This window comes from Vanellus vanellus, assembly GCF_965231255.1.
Source record: "Vanellus vanellus genome assembly, chromosome: 6".
Taxonomy (NCBI): Eukaryota; Metazoa; Chordata; class Aves; order Charadriiformes; family Charadriidae; genus Vanellus; species Vanellus vanellus.
In genome coordinates, this window is record NC_138911.1 from 48,310,096 (window position 1) to 48,330,296 (window position 20,201).

General features: G+C 39.3%; 1 protein-coding gene across 7 annotated transcripts in view; it reads left to right on the forward strand.

The window, feature by feature from the left end:
• NRXN3 (neurexin 3) overlaps window positions 1-20,201 on the forward strand; it is a gene marked incomplete at both ends in the record, with an annotated part of 989,746 nt that overhangs the window by 727,238 nt on the left and 242,307 nt on the right. For all 7 annotated transcript variants that reach the window (XM_082484857.1, XM_082484858.1, XM_082484860.1 and 4 more), the window contains one exon: window positions 4,323-4,504. In XM_082484857.1, the coding sequence (XP_082340983.1) occupies window positions 4,323-4,504 (182 nt within the window). The remainder of the gene's footprint in view (window positions 1-4,322; window positions 4,505-20,201) is intronic.

Here is a 20,201-nt window from a genome sequence, read left to right on the forward strand (position 1 = left end):
ATATGCAGACTTTAAATAACAGCATTGTCGTGTGTTGCAATATATCCATCTCTGATTTTTAGATCTCTAAACACCAAAGTTGTAAGTTATAGTTACAAGATATGTAATTTCTGGGAAAAGTCAACTGCCGCTCTGCCAAACTATAAGTTTATGAGTTTATAGGCTTTGTGTATGCTAAACATGAGGTGGCGTCCTAGTAGCTTAAATCTGTAGGGAATGTTCCCTCACCGTATATTCCTTTGCTTCTCTGAGCTCCCCATTCTAACCAAATTCTGCATGCAGCATCCTAGTAGAGTAGGTAAACGTATTCTGTTCCCATTTGTTCTCACATGTCGGTACAGTAAATCTGGCCCAGGGCATTTTGAGAAGTGGGATTTCTCAGAGCTGGCTGGTAAAATAATTTTGTGCGCTCATATCTTTTGATTTTATTTTTTTCTTCTTTTTTTGCACAGTATAGGTTGAAGTTAGTATTATATAGTTGAAGTGGTGAAGCACTGTAACAATAAATACAATGGAATTAATCAGTCCCTCAGACTTTTCTATTTTCAAGGCACACTCGGTGTTGTATTTGTTAAAGGAGATATATAACTAAACCTTGAACAATGAGTAAAAACCAAATCTCAAGTGGCTGCTCATTAACAGTGTGTTATTCATTGTCTGTCTTGAATAGAAAGCGTATCAGGAAAAAAATGTGTGCTCTTATGTAATAAAGAGGTCTGTAACAAAGCTTAGGTGCAATGAGCAGATCTCAAGCTGAACAGACTTGCATTTCATCAACTTTTTTCTTAACTGAGTTCTTCACTTAAGTAGTTTACAATTCTATGCAAGACCACAAAGAGAGGATAGTTACTGATTTCAGATCAGAAGGGACTTTTGGAGGTAAACTAGTCCAACCTGCTCACTTACACCAGCTTAAAGGAAGGCCAACCAGGAAGAGTTTTCAGGCCTTGTCAAGTTCTGGTGAAGCTGAAATCTCCTTTCCTGAAGTCCAGGGTTGTAATTATACTGTTTGTCCTGTTCAATTCTCTTGGAGTTTTAAACTCCATAAACTTACGTTTGCTGCAGTCAAATAGAAGCATTTAAATCCAAGTGTGTTTGTGTTGTGTTTTGGTGTTGGTTTTTTTTTTGGTTTTTCTTTTTTTTTAATGTGATTGCAGTGTGGTAGTAACTCTTGTTATCCTTCCTCTTCTGCTTTTACGTGATGTCTGCACCTTATGTTTACAGACTGGAGTGACTATTTTGTTCATACTTTGGGGGGAAAAAAGTGGTAGTGGTGCAATGTTAATATGCCATCTCTTTCCAAACAAGGCAATGGGTATCCTGCATACCCTCAAAAAGGTGGGGAAGGGAAGGGACATTGGAGTACCCAACAAACAAGTGGCCCATCTATCATTATGCAGATAATTCTGACCTGGACAGTAAGGAAACATCTGCTGGCCACCAGGCTTCATTTAACAGGTTAGTCTGGGCTCTGGTTGTTGCATCTGAATGATCTTTGTGCACAAACCCAAAGTACTGAATATCTTCAAGTTAGGCCTAGAAGCAAAAAATCTGTGTTCTTTGAGGAGAAAATGAGCTCTGTTAAGCAGTTAAGTCCCATGACAGGCCTATGAAGACATAATTGGTTCTAATTGGTGCTCATAGGAGCACTGACACGCTCTACCTGCAGCCAAATAGTTCTTAGAGAGGCAAAGAAATCATCTGTCTTCATAAATAGCGAAGAACTCTTTTTCCAAGCTTGTCTTTGCTGCTGAAGGGCCTGATGACTTGTGCAAAGAAAAGAAGGAGAACTTGCAATTCAAGTGAGAGTAGCTTTGGAAAGTGGGTTTTAATCTATGAAGCCATCAACAAGTGAACTTGTTTTACTTAACACGCTTCTATGCCTTGTTTTAGCCTGTAATGCGATACACACAACTTCTAGAACAAACTGATAAACTGGGGGCAGATATTTGTTATGTAGTTTATAGTGGACTGTTGATATACCCGTGCACGGGGGGAAGCCAGAGGTACTTCACTACCCGGTCATCTCCAACTATCTCTGTAACCAAGAGATTACAGATACAGTTAGGGATGCATTTAAACAGGCAAACAAAAACCCCTTTCTACATATATTTCAATAGTTGTGCACCCTCTGTCTTGAGTTGAACGCTGAATGAGGAGATAGAGTTCAGCCTGTAAAATTAATCTTTCCGGAACTAAAATGATCTGTGCACAGTTCCAGTATGCCAGTGTGCTCTTCTGTTAATTCAGATTTATGAGTGAAATTTCCTCCCTAACCCTGATTTCAGACACGTACGTTTGAATTTACTGGGCACATTCTGGTGGGTACGCACAGACCTGGAAGGATGGAAACGTGGATTCATTTTCACGCTGTCATTGAGTCAGCTGTTCACAAATCATTTCCCTTCTGTGTGCCTGAGTTTTTGATGTGCGTTTTGGTAACGTGTGCTGAGATGTCTAGAGGAAGCCTCTTAAGTGAGGGTGAAGTGTATTGATTATTTCTACTAATATGCCATATTTATTTGGAATTCAGGCCATAAAGAGCTTTAGTAGAGCTGCAGCTTTGTAGGTGAGTGTAGAAGTTACCCATATATGATCCCACCTGTTTCTGCATCTAATTACATTTACTCTGTTTGGGATTGCTTGATACGTGTTGCTGATTGATTTTTCTTTTTTTCCCTGCCGTATACCATTGGCTGTAGTTTCACTCAGACTGGAAAATGTACCCAGTACATTGCCTCTGCTTTCTACAGATGTTTCATCCATGATGCAGTAATAGGAGCTGGTTATTTTTCCTGACTATTCTGTAGCTTGTGACCCATTGTTAATAGCGCTTAGAAAATGTGGTGCAGTAAGTGGCTGCAGCACTGAAAAGTGTCGTTCCTGTCCTGCCTGTAGGTTTGGGTCTAGGACAGCAATTTTAACCATATTTTCCAATAAGCTTAGGGGCTGATTTTATACCTACTAAGTTATAAAATCCTGCTCCTAACTTGGAGTGTTGAGTACAAGTGAGAATGTGAACTCCGAATGCTTTTGCTTCTCAGCTTCTTCATCTGCAACAATAATTCCTCACTTGCGTGTCTGTCTTGCTCAGCTCAGATGGCCCTCGTCAATGTGGGAGGACAGTGTTCAGCTTTGGAGAGGTTTGGTGGTGTCCTTAAAAATAAGGTCAAGGAACAAATTCTCAGGCTCACTGTGAAGATGAACAGTGCTGGAAATATGTGGACTAGATATCCAAAATTCTTAGGAAATGTTGAGAAAAGGATAATCTCTCGCTATGTGTAAATAGTCTTCAGCTGAAGACAAGCCCAGCCTCAAGGAGAACTGCCTTTAAATCCCCGTATAAGAGTGAGTCCTGTGCTTCTGAAACAGGTGTGGCTTCTTGTTTTTTGTTTGGGTTTTTTTTGGTTTTGTTTTTTTTTTTTTTTTTTTTTTTCTCAACAGCAGTGTCCTATCTGGCATTGTCTGGGATATTAACACTGATGAAACAATTCATTCTTGATAAGTTCTTCATTTACCTTTATCTTAAACATTGCTTGTCTTTATTTAGGAACTAATAAAATATACTTCGTCAGGTTTTATACAGAATAAATTTCTTGAATGGTTTATACCTTAAGAGGAAGCTTGCTTGTTTGGAGTTCCCCTGCTGTGATGTGTGTAGGAAGACAAGAATTACATACGTGCGCATTTGGATTACTCTCCTGAAGTGTTTGCGAGTCTCGAGTCCATGCTCATCTGAAGGATGAACTTTCCAGAAGGAGGGAATTATGTTGTTTGTTATCGAGTGTAATGGTGCAAGGCTAATGGTGAAGGAACAGATATGTTTTGTCTGACAAAAAGCTGTTTCACCTTCGTATCTCCTTCTGTCAGAAGAAGTATCTAGCGTTCCAGAGCCATTCCTCTACAAAGGAAAACTTACAGTTTTATAGAAGGAAGAATACATGTGAGAAGCTGGAGAGGGCAGTCTAAGGCATCATTTTATGTGTGTTCTAACATGTGTGGAATCAATTTCAATATCCGAGAGCTCACAATGTCATTTGTCATGAAATAAAAGGATCTGAGTATGTGTTGTCCTCTTCTCTTACCTGGTTGAGTCTGGAAATGTGTATTTCTATCATCTACTCTATGAATTAATTTTCCTGGAGTCGTCTTTTGTTATCAGTAGCCTGGCCAGCAGGAGACATGAATTTCACCACTTTAACTAATGAAAGCATATGCTTCCTTATATTCCTTTCAGAAGTCATAGCATTATTACCAGACTTGGCAAATAAATAAATGAAATGGGTAACTAATACTTTTTTCCTTGGTTTTGTGTTTTGCAGCTGGTGCCACATATATATTTGGGAAGAGTGGCGGTCTCATCCTATACACCTGGCCAGCTAACGACAGACCGAGCACAAGGACAGACCGTCTTGCTGTGGGCTTCAGCACAACAGTGAAGGATGGCATTCTTGTTCGGATTGACAGTGCCCCTGGGCTGGGTGATTTTCTGCAGCTGCATATAGTGAGTAAAGATAGACCCATGTCTATGTCAGACCTGGGTTTCTGTTAACTGAATACGCATTTGAAGAAAACTTTTACTATAAAATAGTGTGTGTCATACTCTGCACTCTCTATATCTGCAGCACACATCAAATTAACCTGCCTTAGGTAGTTCTTTAGGGTTTTGTTGAATTACTGAATGGCAGGTGCAGGGAACCAAGTCTTGGTGCCAGAAGAAAGTGAGGGGGACACCAAACCAAGTGGGGGGGGGGGGGGGGGGGGGGGGAAGCCTTATGAGATTCTCCATTTTTTAAGTAAACTGTATTGCTATTGAAATATTTTGTGGCAGTGTTAATCTACTGTGGCATGTGCACAGTGCTGAATACAGCTGAATTTGTGGTGGAGAGTATTAGAATTCTCAGAAGGCAAAGAATGAAATGGAGTGATAAGGTGGTGTGTTTTTTTCCTCACTGAGAAAGTTAAGTGAGAACTGAACAGATCCTCAAGCTTGACATAACTGGTGCTTGCTTTAGCAAGATTTAAGAATTTAATGTTGTTAGCAAAACATGAATTTACAAGAAGAAAACAGACGTTTTTGTGAGAGCAAATATTAAAGTAGGGAAGCTTGAATGAAGGTGGCTTTAGGGAGAATTGAATTGTTTGAGAAAATGAGAACACTAGGACTGGAAACTTTTGGAGTTGATATTATGTGGTGCTTTGGGGGGAGGGGAGGCTTGTTTGCTTTGTTCTCCTCTGTTTTTTTTTGTTTTTGTTTTTTTTTTTTTTTTTTAAAAAAAAAGTAGCTGAGAAATTTACTGGGGGTAGAAGCTGGTCATGTTGCTCAATGCTCAGATTATTTCCAATGTTTTATGCATTAATTCACAGTGGAAGGGGAATGGGCCAATTGCAGGTTTTGAATGAGCTGGGGAGTTGTTGACGTTTCACTGGAACTTGAAGATATAAGAAAATAGGAGGAATGCCAGGGCCAAAACGTAGACCTAATATGAATGACTGAGTGTCTTAATCTGCTGCTGGAATTTGACATGTTCAGAATCATGTTGAAGCACTGGCTGTATTGCAGGGTGGTTATGAAACAATGGTCAGGGCTAGTACTCATTGTTATCATTTTAAGTGGGTTTATTTTGAACGTTATTGTAAAATTTGGATTCATTTGAATGGGCTAGTATATGGCCTTGAGCTATTAGTCACCAATTCTGGTTTCTCTCTTTGTGATATATCCAACTATTTGTGTTTCATGCTAGAATGAAAGTGAGATCAAATCCTGGCACATTTTTATTGCTTTTTCTTGCTTTCTTAAAAAACAAAACGAGAAGAATGCCAGAAGACTTTGTAAAAGTGAACAATGCTAAGCCTAATGAGTTGGAATTCTGTAATTCATATTAAGCAAAAGTGTTTGGATACGACTGTTCTTCAGATGTTGTAATATATCATGTGTAAAGCTGCTATCAATTAACTGGAGTGTTCTCCACTGAATGGCATGTGAGGAGAAGTGCAGAGATAAAAATTTGTTCAGTCCTAGAAAAAGAAGTCTAGGATGGGATCTTGTTGCTCATCCTAATAGGACGTTACAGAGAATATGGAAGTCCAAGTCCTCTTTGTGGTACTCAGTGGAAGGAAGAGGGGAAACAGGTACAGGTAGCAAAAAGGAAATTTTGATCTTGCATTAAGATCGGAACTTGCATAATGGGTCTTTTCAGCATTAATGATGAAGGCATATAGTTTTTCTCTATACCTTGGTCTCAAATATTATCAACTCTACCTTGAAAAATTACTTCAAATGAACTTTTTAATGAGATCTTTTTTTTAACATTATAACCAATTTTGCTGAATACATTGAAACAAATCGAACCTGAGGTGTAAGTGTTCATTTAAAAAAACAAACAAACAAACAAAAAAAAACCCCAAACCCCCACAGAACGTTCACGACTTTCTCTATGCCAGTCAGTTGTGGAAAGGAATGAAAGTTTTTCTGCTTCCTTATGATATGTTTTGTTCGAACTACTCTGAATGGCATGATGCTAGTTTCAGATTATTTCGGATAGCTAAATCAAAGCTATTAATTGTGGCTGATACTAATGCTAAAAGTTCTGTTGACCACATCCTGTGTAGTTTGGCCGATTTTATCTTTGAAGATGTTCACTAGCAGCAGATATAGAACTCGTTCAGCTTTAATTTCTCTTGTTCTTTTGTGGTCAGTGTGGATAAGGAGGATTTGCGAGTCATTCATGAGGAGCAAAGGCATGCTGCTGTGCTCTTCTGGGGATGGTATTACTGTTCATCGTATATATCACTGACTCTACCTAAATGTTCAGATAAAGAATGTAGTCTGAGACTCATGCTGTTCTATGCGATAGAAAAGTTGAAGAGAACTTTTTAAGGTGGTGTTGGCTTCTTGAATGTCTGTAAGACTTTGTTACCTCTGGTTTATGGTTCAAAGTCACAGAAGTGAGCTTACATCAGGATAATTTTGGAAAAGGTCAAAATCTGAAATGAAAGGTGCATCTTGAAATGACATTTAAAATGCAAGACCATATAGGACCTCTTAGCAAAATGCACGCAAGCTTTCCATGAGACCAAGATCTTTTGTAAATGACTGAAAACTACCACGTGCTTTGTGCTATCATGTTCAAAGATACTCTCCATCTTCCTTTCTTCAAAACCTTGTTCTTCCACTGGGCCATTTTCAAGCATCAAAAGAAACAAGGCAGTGTGGATCAAATGATAATGGAAATATGGGAAAAATAAATTTGTAGATCAGAGCTATGAATGCATTTTAAACTGATAATAAAGTTTTAAAAATGCAAACACTTAAACAATAAAGCAAATTGTAGGAGAAAAAAAATACACATTAAAACAGGGAAGACCAATGTTAATGTAATTTATTTTATGTATATTTAGCAACTTGACTTTTTCAGGAGCAATTATATTTAATAATAATACAAGTGGCAGGGATTTTCCTGGATGAATGCTGGGGAGACCTCTTCTTCTGAGGCTTTTTTGGATATTCCAGTCACAGACTTTATTTTGGATGCTATTTACTAGATTCTGACCTCCTCACACTTCCCTGGGTGTTCAGTTGTTGATAACAGGTGACAAAAGCCACCTGGTGATCATTGTTTTCTAATGGTCATCAATAAACTGAAATTTAATCCAAAAGTCATAGTATAGGCTATGGTTTATCAAGATCTGATGCTGTTTTAAAGATTATAAAAGTGGCGCGTACTATGCTAAGGACACTTTTTTATAGTTTGCCTGCGTTTTGAATATCATTTATGTTGCGGAGTTTTCTTTATAATCTCTTTCTATTTGTAAAATTGAAAGTTAAAAAAAAACCCTTATTAATAAGTTACATATTTGCTCATTTAATTTATGGTTGTTCTGTTTGGATTTGTTTTTTAATTATGAGTCTTTCAGACATTGTGAAAATTTATTAACTAAGGCATCTGTTTTATATGACAAAAATTACAGCCTCTGAAACCATTTTCTGTCTTGATTTACAATTAAGTATAAACTGGCAGCCCTGCAAAAATGGGTGGCATATCGTCCGGATCAATGTCGTATGTGAAGCATGAGGTGTTTTTGTGAACAGACTATAGGATATGGACAGAGAATGTTGTTATAGCATCAAATCCCTCCTTACAAGGCACCTTCCCCCCCCCCCCCCCCCCCCCCCCCAGACAATCCATTCAAAGCATCAAGTTCAAACCTGTACCAGAAAATTGCCTTCTGCAAAGGATGCTTAAAGACTACATGTATGAGTTGTGGTTGAATGTTTCTGTATGTTCATTCACCTTATGCTACCACACCTATTTTGTGATTTATAACATGCAGAAATCTTCATAGGGATCAAAGGGGGAGAGGAAGACAGCTGCAGCTGATGATGGATGTCATTCTTGTGGTGACTATGGAGAGAGAAATCGCCCTCCAAGTGCACTGCTGGTTTATTCTGCAGTCTTTTGTTTTGGTGTGTCTTGTAAACTGTTATCTCACCTCTGGGTCTTCAGAATAGTGTTGTGAGACTGGTCCAGTTTCTGAATTGCTTGTAAAAAGTAAACTCTAGGCTAGGGCAAAACCACTAGTGATTTGGGGAGGAGTTTTGCTTAAGTAGTCCCAATCTAATGGGGATCCATCACTTAACACCAGGCTGCAACTGAAGGCTACAAGATTAGATGTAGAACATTCAGATTCTTAAGCAATAAGAAAGTCTTCCCTGAGTTAGAGATGGCACTGCTAAATGAGAATGAGTATAAATGGAAGAAAATGTACGTGTATCTTCTGCCAAATTTGTTCGGTTACACTGTGACTGGCCAAAGTCTGTGTTTGGGTTTTATGGTTGTAGAGACAGTTGTGGCTCCTCTGTACAAAGAATCTCTTGGAGATTCCTCCAAAATTGCAGTGCTGTGTCATCTGAGCAGAGTGTGAAGAAGTAGAAGCATTTAAATTGGCAGAAGGATAACCACAGAAGGTGTACGATGAACTGACTATCTTAAGGGTTAGACTGAGATAATAAATGGAGCTTGTTTTACTTTTCTATAATCAAAATCACCTCAATGCAAAATATTTCAGCCTTTCATAGGCCAAATTTGGAGTGAGCATTAAAAAGGTTACGTTTTATACCCAAGAAAGTAGAAATAGGAGGGTTTCCTTCAGACTGTTTTGCACACAGTATATCTTCAAAGGCTATAAACAATGAGAAAAAATGGGGGATATGCTTCGATCTCCTATCTTGTTTTGGCTTTTTTTAGCTCCCTTTACTTTCTTTATGGTTACAGTTTTCTCTTTATGTGTGTGTTTCACCATGTTAGACTTCCTTTTCAAGCGTTCTATAAAATTCTTAGTTTGTTTGTTTAATTTTTATGAATGCAAATGATTTCACTCCACCATATCTTGATCTTATTTGCATTGATGTGCATTCATAATAGTGGTGCTATTCTTGCCTTTCCAGACTTTTAACTGGTATAAAGTAAGTCATTGAATTTGATACAGTTCTTGGAGTATACCACAAGTCGTTGAGCATCACTGTCCCATAAACAATTATCAGTTCAAAACCGTTTAATGCCTATCATGTCTCATTTCATTCAGGAAACAGTAAAGAACTATGTACATTTTTCCTAATGATATTTATACAAATTATAAGTCCCTACAGATTGGTATGGAATATGTATTCAGCAAAAGATGTTTTATACTGAAGCATGCCAGGGGATCACCAAAAGGTGAAGTGGGGCAGAGGCTTCTTCATTGAAGCAAGGAATTGTTCACTGTCTGGCAATAGGAGACAACATCTTGTGTAACACATTTAGCTGAGCAAGTGAACAACTGATAAATGAGAGTGGTTGGACTGCCTGCTGGTGAAGGGAGAGAATTAAGATGGGCTCTCAAGCAGGCGATGATATTGTCTGGATCCTTAGAAGGTGTAAAAGAACAGACTGTCTAAAGACGTTTTCCACTAAGACAAAATCTAGCAATGTACCCGAGGGAGTACTCTGCAGGTCTCCTGTAATAATTAACATATAAAAACTATCTGAATGTAGCTTTCTGTTAGGGATAAGTTCTCTGGCAGAGACTTCTGAATATATTGTCTTTAATAGGCGCAACCTGAGGATTAATATATGCACGAGGATTTTGAAACCATGACTGCTAACCTACCAGGCAAGATGGCAAGTGAGCTGAGTGAGGGAGTGGGAGAACTGTTCTGATTTAATGTCAGTGTATGAAGATTCAGCAAAGTCTCCCTTTCACTTCCTCTTATTTATCTTTTATAAACATTTGTAGCTGCGGCTTGTCAATTCGTGAAGTTACAGATGCCTTTAACCTAAGTCAGGTTGCCTGTTACTTAACAAGGGATTGGCAAGATAGTCCTCATATAAGATGTGACATGTATATACACACTGCATTACCTTAAAAAGTATCTTACGTCCCCAGCAGAATGTCCAATGTGTGCAATGGAGCAGCTTTCTGCCTAGCCGTGTGGGCCAGGTAGAGTGGTGGCACCACAAGGATTGGGGGTACTGTCCCCTAGCAACAATGGGTAACTTAGGAGACTCCCTAACAAGCATCGAGCTACTGCATTGCAGATGGGTTCTGAAGATCACACAGAGCACACCACAAGTGTTTACCTCCTTTCTATAATTATTTATATTAATAAATGTAAGTTGTAAGTCACATCTTCCTTTTTGCTTAGGATGGCAGTCATCTTCAGCTGAGACTTGCATCTTAATTGCACTCAATTTCTTTATGTTGATCACAAGAAGATGATTTAAGTGCATCTGTGTTAATCAACATTGAAGCAGATTAACAGCATGCATACAGTCAGTTACTACTTTTCCTTAGATGGAAAAGTAATTTCTAGTTAATGACTAGTAAATTTTTAGATTACTTGAATTTGTTTCCGAGAGGACAGAAAACTGCCCAGAATTGTGGTTTCTCTGGACAGGGGGGAAATAGCTGAAAAAAAAATTAAGATTAATGCGTAATTTAAATATCAAGAGCTAAGAAAAGTGAACAGAAGACCAACGTATTGGTAGTATGAATAACAAAGATATTTCCTTCACAAAAAGCTTATCCAAAGGCATAACGGGCGTTCCACTGAGAGATGCAAATCCATTTGCTGTCTCTGTGTAACAAGGTGTGGTGCATGCTGTAGGGATGAATTTCTCGGTACTTTATATATATTACAATTGTGTTTTTTTTTTTCCTGTCTATTACGACATGCATAGTGCGTGTTATTTATTATTGAGGATATTTGGCTGGGGATGCTAAAATGACCCTAAAGGCTAACTTGTAAGTTAAAAGACTAACCGCAATAAATTCAGAAGTCAGTGAGTAAGCTGGGGGTGCACAAGAATTTGGAAAGGAACGCAGCCAGGACAGCTAACCCAAATTGACCAAAGGGGCATCCCATACCATAAAATGTTGTGCTCAGCAATAAAAATACAGGGGAAGGAAGAGGGGATGCTGGTGGTTATGGCCCCTGTCTTTCCGAGTAACCGTTATGTGTGCTGAGGCCTCCCCTTACCAGGAAGGGGCTCAGCATCTGCCTACATCTGCCTGCCAATGGGAAGTAGTGAGGCTTTGCTTCACTTATTGAACTGCCTTTATCTCAATCCAAAAGTTTTCTCACTTTGGCCCTCCTGATTTTCTCCGCTGGCCCACTGAGGGAGGAGTGAATGAAAGAGCAGCTGGATTGGTGCTTACTTCCTGGCCAGGGTCAACCCGTTGACCTGTCTTTACCTGGAAGAGGGCCTCTGTTCCTGACCAAGTGCTTTGAAAATACTTAATTTGGAGGCTACTGTGTGCAGATCGTCCACACAGAAAATGGAGCATAAGATAACTGCTTGCCAGTTATGTCAGGTTTGTAGAATAAAAAAAGATAGCAATCGTATAAGACTTCAGCATCATAATTTTGCTTGTGAGAGGCTATATTCGAATGAGCCTCAAATTTGAGATATGCACAGCAGTGGCTGTTTTGTCAACTGGTGTAAAATTGCCAAAGATCCTGATTATTTTTTTTTTTTTTAATTGAAGTGTTCTATTTAAACACCCAATGATCCTGTCCCAAAATGCCCTCAGTTTTTTTCCTGTCCTTTTCTAAACTCTTTGGGTCTATGAAGTCCCATGTGTTTGTACAAGCTGCTAAATGTTGTTCCCTAGAGCACAGAAGAATTAGCAAAGGAAAACTAATTTGAAGAAAGAAAATGGACCTTCAGTTTTCAAAACAGCTTTAAAACATGTTATTGTTACTTCTGTCTTTATTTTGAAAAGGTGGTTAAAAATCCATTTTTAATATATTTGAACTACTTCACATTATGCCTAGGAATGATCCATCTATTTTTTTTCTACTGGGTCTCAGTAGGAGATCATGAGTTGAAACTAAACCTTTGAAGGTTAGGGAGCTTCTCGCCCCAGCATGTCTGTTCATGGCTGGTGCAATTTGGCACTACGCCTCATCAAGTTATCTCAATGACCTTTTGAGCTTCAGCCACTGCTTTGTTGCCAGTGGCTGTAGCAGGTGTATGAATGAACGTACGTAGCTGTATGCAACGCTGCAGGAAATGGTGCACTGATGTCCTGTGGCTAAAGATGATGGATTTTAGATCCCTAGCTCAATTCAGGCAACGTGGAAGCTCAGTGCTTTGATATAGGGATTCATTAACTCCTCACTCAGTGACAGTTTGTGCTTAGATCCTAGCGCTTTTGCTGTTGTTATTGAAGGTTGTGAAGCTGGTTAGAGAGATGGAAGGAGGAGCTGGTAGGGCAATGTTAGCATGAATGGGAAAATTGCCAGTTGGACCATGAGTTAGCCTCCTTGGAATCACAAACCTGAAAACGGTCTTGGGGCTTTGGCTCAGCAGAACAGCTGAGTTCAGCAGGACAACGGAGAGTGAAAATTAAGCATTGGCGGAGATGGAGGAAGAATCGATGGGAAGTTGCATGGGTAATTTTATGAAACCTGGCTTAAAGATACGGGTAACTAAATACACTATCTTTGCTGATTTGCCATTAAAAAAAGAGAGCTTTGCCGCTTCATCAGGGAAGCGGACTTCAACTAATAAGATCATGATTTGGTATAGTGGACAGAATTAACAGCATCTTTTTCAGAATACGCACTTGCCCATTTTAGCCTTCCACATCTTGCAAAGTCATGCCCTAGTAATGCAGGGTAAGTGCAGAAATAAAAAATTGCTCTCCTAATTAGAAGCAAAAATCTTAATGGGCTTGCTGAGGTGAGAGATTCATCCCTAAATATATACCCTCTCTTTAAAAACACATTCTGAAGTTTGAAACTTGTTTACTTTGTGAAGGTTTGTCTCAGGTTTTGTTGTGGTTCTATGAATTGTTATTAGCTGTTAAATGCTCAAATCTCAGAGTATCTCACAGGATCCTTCCAAAGGCCCTGTATGGCAATAAATATTATGTTATTGCTTGTTCTTGTACACTGTATAAATAAATACTGTTTGGCTTAATATTTATTTTACCATCTCCTGTAACTACAATGGTTATGCAGAATATGTCATCTAGGATTATATTCTATATCATAATTTCAGTAAAACTTGAGCTGAATTGCCTTTATTGTTTTGCAGTACTTCCTCTTAGTATTTTGGAACTAATAATTGGGATTTTCACATTTTGTCACACAGTCTTGTGTGACTATGTGTGATATATGTATGAGTGAGTAAACCAGGAAATACTGGGACATTTTTGATGCTGAGAAAGTTGAGATTTGGCTTCTTAATATTTTGAAGTCCTACATACAAAGGAGTGAAGCAGTGTGGGGGTTTTTCAGCTGGGTCAAAGACACAAACACAGACAATATCCAATGGAGTTATTTTCTTGAAATATCCAAGAACTGAAGGAGATAAGCGTGAGGGTTTTTTTAGTGTTCATTCTGAAAGATGCTAAAATCTTATATATTTGTAGACTCTAGTAACAACTGGCAATATAAATATTTGTCTTTTATTGGAAGAATTAAACATACAAGCCTGTTCAGGCCAACCCGTCTTACTTCTGTATGCTTGGATAAATTGCACTAATAGATTCTAAATTAAATCTGTTTGTAATTAAAGCCTTTATCACCTTCTCTGTGGTTGCATCAAAAAAGTAAAATAAAATTCTTGATCTTCGTGTTAATGGATAGCAGCAGGGTATGATAATAACTCACTGCAAATTCAAACGTACTGAGTACTACTCAGAAGCAATTAAACAAGGGCAATTGTCAGTTTAATTTACCCTTGGCTTGGTATCTGATGTAACCTTCTCATCAGAGGTTAACGACAGCTTGGTACGACATCAGCTACAGCAAAATTAATTGTTTCTTTATTAAGCCTCTAGTGAGAAGATCTTAAACAGGAGCATATTGTTGAATCTTACTACCAAAATATAAACTTGATCTAATCCAAACAATGTCACACATTGTTTGCGCTATGAGTTTTATTTTAGAGGGTTTCAAAACTCAGTGCAAGGGAAAGATAACTTGATCACTGATATGCAGCTGGTTCTGGGATGAAAGTCAGCTGTTCTAGAGAACGTATAAGACTAGTCCTGCACAGTTTTACATGGGAAGTAAAAGAAAATGCTGCTTTTTCTGTTCTGCCAGGACACCGCTGAGACAATTTTGAGGAGAAATTGCACTGAACTGGAGTTTGGCTAGAAGTCTAACATCCAAGTTCTTGTGAGTTTCTCTGACCATGAATTTTCATGAAAGGTGCAGAGTTCTTATTCAGAAACATTGCCTTAACAGTTATGATGCCTAAAGCATATACACGCATTTCATTTTAAACCATCTATACAATTACAGTACATCCCAATATATCTTTGAAAGGTACATGTGAACATCCTTATAGATTGAGAAAATGGAGGCATTACAGATTAAATGATGCGATTAGAGCTTTAGCCTCAGAATTGGAGCTGGCTGGCTCTGAATGTTCATATTTTCTTAAATCAGAAGGCTTCACAGTGCTTCCTTCTCCATCCTGAGAGTGAGTGGTTCAATACCAACAACTGAGGCGAAAGTAGTGACATTGGAAAGCTGCTGTTGCCCACAACATCTGTGCTGTTGCCCACAACATCTGTGCTGTTGCCCACAACATCTGTGCTGTTGCCCACAACATCTGTGCTGTTGCCCACAACATCTGTGCTGTTGCCCACAACATCTGTGCTGTTGCCCACAACATCTGTGCTGTTGGATCTTATAGCAGCAGGTGATGTGTGGTGTTTTTGTTGTTGTCTGTTTTTTTTTTTTCTCCATTTAAATGCTGATGGGGCCTGAACTTACTTAGCTTGTGTGTTGTTGGGTTCTCAGGCTGAGGTGGTATTATTTGTGCTAATAAGCCTCTCCCATTAGTTAACCTTTCAGTACATAAAGCATGATTGAACTGAAGGGTTCCTGCTGATTTGAAAGGCTTTTATGTTAAATATGTGTTACAGGCATTTTCCTCTTCCATTTCCTTATGTAAAAGAGGTGGGACGGGGAGACTGCAAACACGCAGTCTGAAACCCAGTTGAAGTAAAGCTTACGTCGTGTGAAAGTTCTCTTAAATATCTTGGCATATCTTTTTTTTTCTGCTACATTTAAATTCCTGGTGCTTTGTTTAAGCAATTTGCAGCCTACAGAAGAAGTCTGACTGCCTCATATAACTAGTATAATTTGGGCCAGTGTAAAGCATCAGCTGAGCGTGTTTTTGCCTATACCTGATAACCAAGTATATTACTTGGTCTGACTGTCCAAATTCACTTTCAGTGCACACAGTCCCTATTTTAGCTTATTCTTTATTCTTGTCAATTACTGATGTCAGGAGCGCAGTTTCGGGAAGCTGGGTAATAGAAATCATTAAGCACGACAAAGAAAAGCGTTTTATACTGACTAAGGCTTCCTTTGCTATCTTATGTCTCTCTTTTTCTATTATTTTTAGACAATCTCATCTGAAAGCCAGTACCACATAGAGGATTTCAGGTTTTGGATCATGTAAAACTCCTTAGCATGACACTGCTCAGCCTTAAAGAGATGGTGGGATTAACTAGTCATTAACCAGACATTAACCATGTCATACTTCTAGTATACTATTTTAACTAGCAATAGGAATGAGTTCCTCTGACTTTGCAGGCATTTCCCACTTCTTGAAGAGGAAAGGATCTGGTTTTTCTTTGGGCACATTGCAGATAGTATGAATGTTTGTAAAAATTGTTTTAGCAGGTTATCCTTTTGTAGATGGTATATTCTATCCCAAATATATTTAGAGAGACCAGGCCCTCAATGAGCAATGATCTTTTGGCATAATTCAAGTGGGCAACGCACGCTGCAGCATTGCAGATTAAAGTAAATGTATCTCCACAACAAAACAGAGAGGTTAATACAGCATTCCAGTAGTAGTAACCGGATCTGTTCGTATAACGAGCTGGGCAACACGTGGTAAAAATCTTGGAACTTGCTGAAAGGTAATTAAGCCACGCAACTATGGGAATGTTAGGGGAGAGGTAGGGGTTCCCTTTGGGTGCTGTTTTCTGGGTGGTGTTTAACAAGTGTACTGAAGAGTTGGGGCAGGATGGGTCACTTCAAGAAGGAAGTCTGACCGTGTTGACTGTGTAAACTTAGACTCTGCAGCATCCAACGTCCCGGGGAGTGTGGGACTGTCGGCACCTTCTGCAAATAACAGTTTTGCAGAACTACTGTCTGCAATCACCACTAAGACTTGATTTTGCATCCTTACAGTTTCAGGAGGGTTTTACAAGGGGAATTTTAGTTCATTGTTCTGTTGCGTGGAAAGGATTTTCCTGTGGTGTGTTAAAGTCTAACTGTGCTGATTCTGTCTGTTTGCAAGACTGGATAATTATTTTCTTGTATTTGTTACTTCAAAGAACTTTTATGTCCTTACACATGCAAGTCTTCTCCGTTTCTTTTAATGCGGAAATGTGGTTCTTACTGTTGCAGTGTTTTCAAACCCTTGCACTGTATTCTTGTCTTCTCTGCTCTGTGTTTCTGTGGAGAAGGAAAGGAGGATGTGGTCTCTCATTTCTATTTCTTTAAATCTTAACCTGTGGAGAGCCAAATCAAATCTAGTCTTCCTACAATGGTTACTGTGAATTACCATTATTTTTTAAAACGAGGTAAACTCCCTTTTGCTTGGAGTCTGTAGGAAAAAGGGGTATAATTCAGATTGTCTTACCTGTTAGAAAACTGGTTTGCTTGAAATGGATTTAAAAATCCTTATCGGTTTGTGTTCTGATTAGAATTTGTTTCCTGTGTAACAAACATGCTGGCTTTCTGATGGGGGAAAAATCATTGTTTAGTTTTGGAGCTTCACAAATGGATGAGGTTTTCAGAGTTGCTGGCTGTTCATCTTAATTTAGGAGCACAGGACAGGGAGGTCCAGTGCCTTACCTTTATAGGCAATTGTGCAATTGCTGCTTCTCTTCTGGCTGTATCAGATCTACCTCATCCCTTCTGGTTTTCTGCTTCTGCTATTTCTTTTGAAATGTTGTTCTAAAATCAAATTTTTCCTACAATTTTAAAGTTTAACTTATGTTCCAATCTATATGTATTCACGCATGTCAGTTTAACTTCCATTTGTTTTGTGCCAATATTTTTCTTCAGCTTCTTTCTGGTTTTGATGTTTATCTGTCAGCTGTATTTTCAGAGAGGAATCATATTGCCTGTGCTTTGTGTCAGCAACTCCCCCTCAATCCCTCCAGGCTTTTCTGGGCTATCTGGGTTGCACAACGGGACATCGTGAAGATATCCCGGGGCTAATGGAAATCCAAACATACAAGTCCACGAGTTGCAGCTGCAGGCAGATTTCACCGCTTCTGTACCTGAGCGTTCAGCTATATTCGGGAGGATTAATTCACTCAGCTGCAGGACCAGATAAGCGTTACTGCTTTGTTGTAGACCCAAGTTGGGTCTTTGCAAGCTGCGTTGGGTATCTCTGTACCTTACGTTTGGTTGTGAGCTTGGTTGGCTGTGCAGGCCCAGCTCAGTGCATCTGCATGCAGATGTTATCCCATCACGTTTGTTTCAAAATCCTTTTACAGTAGTTGAGTGTAATCAGTTTAAAGGACATATTCTCAACCAAAGGCTTTAAGTTCTCATCCACGGTGGTGTTCTTCATCATAACCGCAATGCTTTGTGTATGTAATTCATTTCTCTGAGCACTCATATTTTTCCAGCTTGCAGCGGCAGCTGGTATTAATGATAATGCCAGGTTAGAAGGGAAAGGGGCTGTCCTTGGTTTCCTATTATCACTCTAGGAAATAAGCATTTTGACACATTAGGTGACAAGTTGGCTCAGTTTATAAAAACTGGTCTCGGAGAGGATGTCATGTGATATGTAGCCTGGAGCCTTGCGGTGATTCCCAAGATGGTTATTAATGGACTCGTGGACTTGTGAATAGAACATGGTAAATCTGGCCTTTGAGATAATTGAAAAGACATCACTTGTAATGTGAGCAGCTGCACTGAAGGATGATCGCTGCTCTTTGGGGACAGAGGGTAATACCTTGTTGCACACAATTTTGAAGCGGCGCACCCAATATTGATGTACTTTGGCCATGTCTTAACATCCCTTGATCAGCTGCACGGTGCATTTCCTGCTTGCCCTACTCCTATCCCACTTCTCTCACAAGAGCTATTTGCTAGCAGACTCACTTAATTTCCTTAATGAAAAACTTAGGTTACAAAACTGGCTGTGAAAAGCAGTAACATGTAGGAAAAAAGAGCTTTATAGAGGCACAGAGAAGGAGCATTTTGCCTTTTAAAATGCAGAAATAGGTGAAAAGGGGGAATATGAGCTCTTTTGCCCACTTTGTTTACATAGTGCATGGTTCCTTCAGTATTCTCCACATAACTCCTGGTCTTATTCTGACACACATCATTGTGACCAAAGTGATGATAATCCAGTAGACTTTTTGATAGTGCTACAGTGAGATGTACATGGTGCCTGATTCTCATTGCTTTCTTCTTTGAATAAAACACGGTCTTGAGCAAAAGTGGCAAATTCTAGTTTTTAAATGACTTAAATATATCATTGTTGTTATTGTTGAGGCAAATTTTGATTTCTGGAGGGGTCTGCACTATCCCTCCATTAGCATTTGTGGAGTTGTGCTAGAATTTGGCTCATCCTGCATGTTCCCCGGTACTCGCTGAAAGAAGGTCCTGATTTGGAGCTACCCATGAAGGTGGTGCTCAGTACTGATGATAGTCACAGGATAGTTGCTTGTTCCTTGGATGCCAAAGGAAAAAAAGATTTTAGCTTCTTACAGAAGCTGCTTGCCTTTCACATTTGGACTCCTGTGTCAAAAGCCATCCTTTTCCTGGGAGGATGAGTTGCACTGCTCCTTTCCCAGAATTACTGGTACAGTAAGTGGTTTGGGGATTTGGAGGTCACTTGTATCACCTGGGTAAGGCCAGGTCCGAAGAATGCATTTGAGCTAGTCAAATAGCTCAAACCTTTAGCTGCTTAGGCATTGTTCAGTCCTTTTTAAAAAGTCATTAATTTTTAACGTTGACAGTAGTCCAACTAGAACAAATTTGTTGTGCCTCCTGCCTATTGGAATAGGTGATAAGTTCCTGAAACCAGGCAAATGTGGGGCAGGATGAGTTTATCTGCAGGGCTGTGCTCTCTGATGGGATTGTTGCTTTCTGTCTTTATCGAGCGTGATGCCCGTCTTCACTGGAATTGCATTTTTGCCAAATGCAAGAGCAAAAGGGAGAATAGTTGTTCTTGTCACTAACTTAAAATGAGAACAAAAAAATTACTCCCTGCATAATTTGGGAGTTTTGGCTTATATTGCCTGGACTAAAGAGCCTGTGGTCCACTTCACTGTCAAACTGCACTGTTTTGGGCATATAAATTAGGTCCAGAGATGACAGGAAGCATTACAAACTCTAGCGTAAGCAGGCAAATCTCTGCAAAAATAATCTGCTGCAAATGTGGTGTATCCGTAGATGTGGATGCAGCTTGCCACTGGGAGAAGCAAGAGAGTGGGTTGTGCAGCCATCTGATTTTATCATATCATATATGTAAAACCATGTTTCGCATGTAAATAGCAAGGTGGTAGCTGCAGGGTGGCCTCTGTGGGACAAGACCAGGGACTGCCCCACGCCAGACTCAGCTGGCTCCGGAACCACCGCAGGAGACAGCTGAGCCCATCAGCCAAGCTGGTGGCATCTCAGTGAAAGTGTGTTCAAGAAAGTGTGTTTGGCGTAC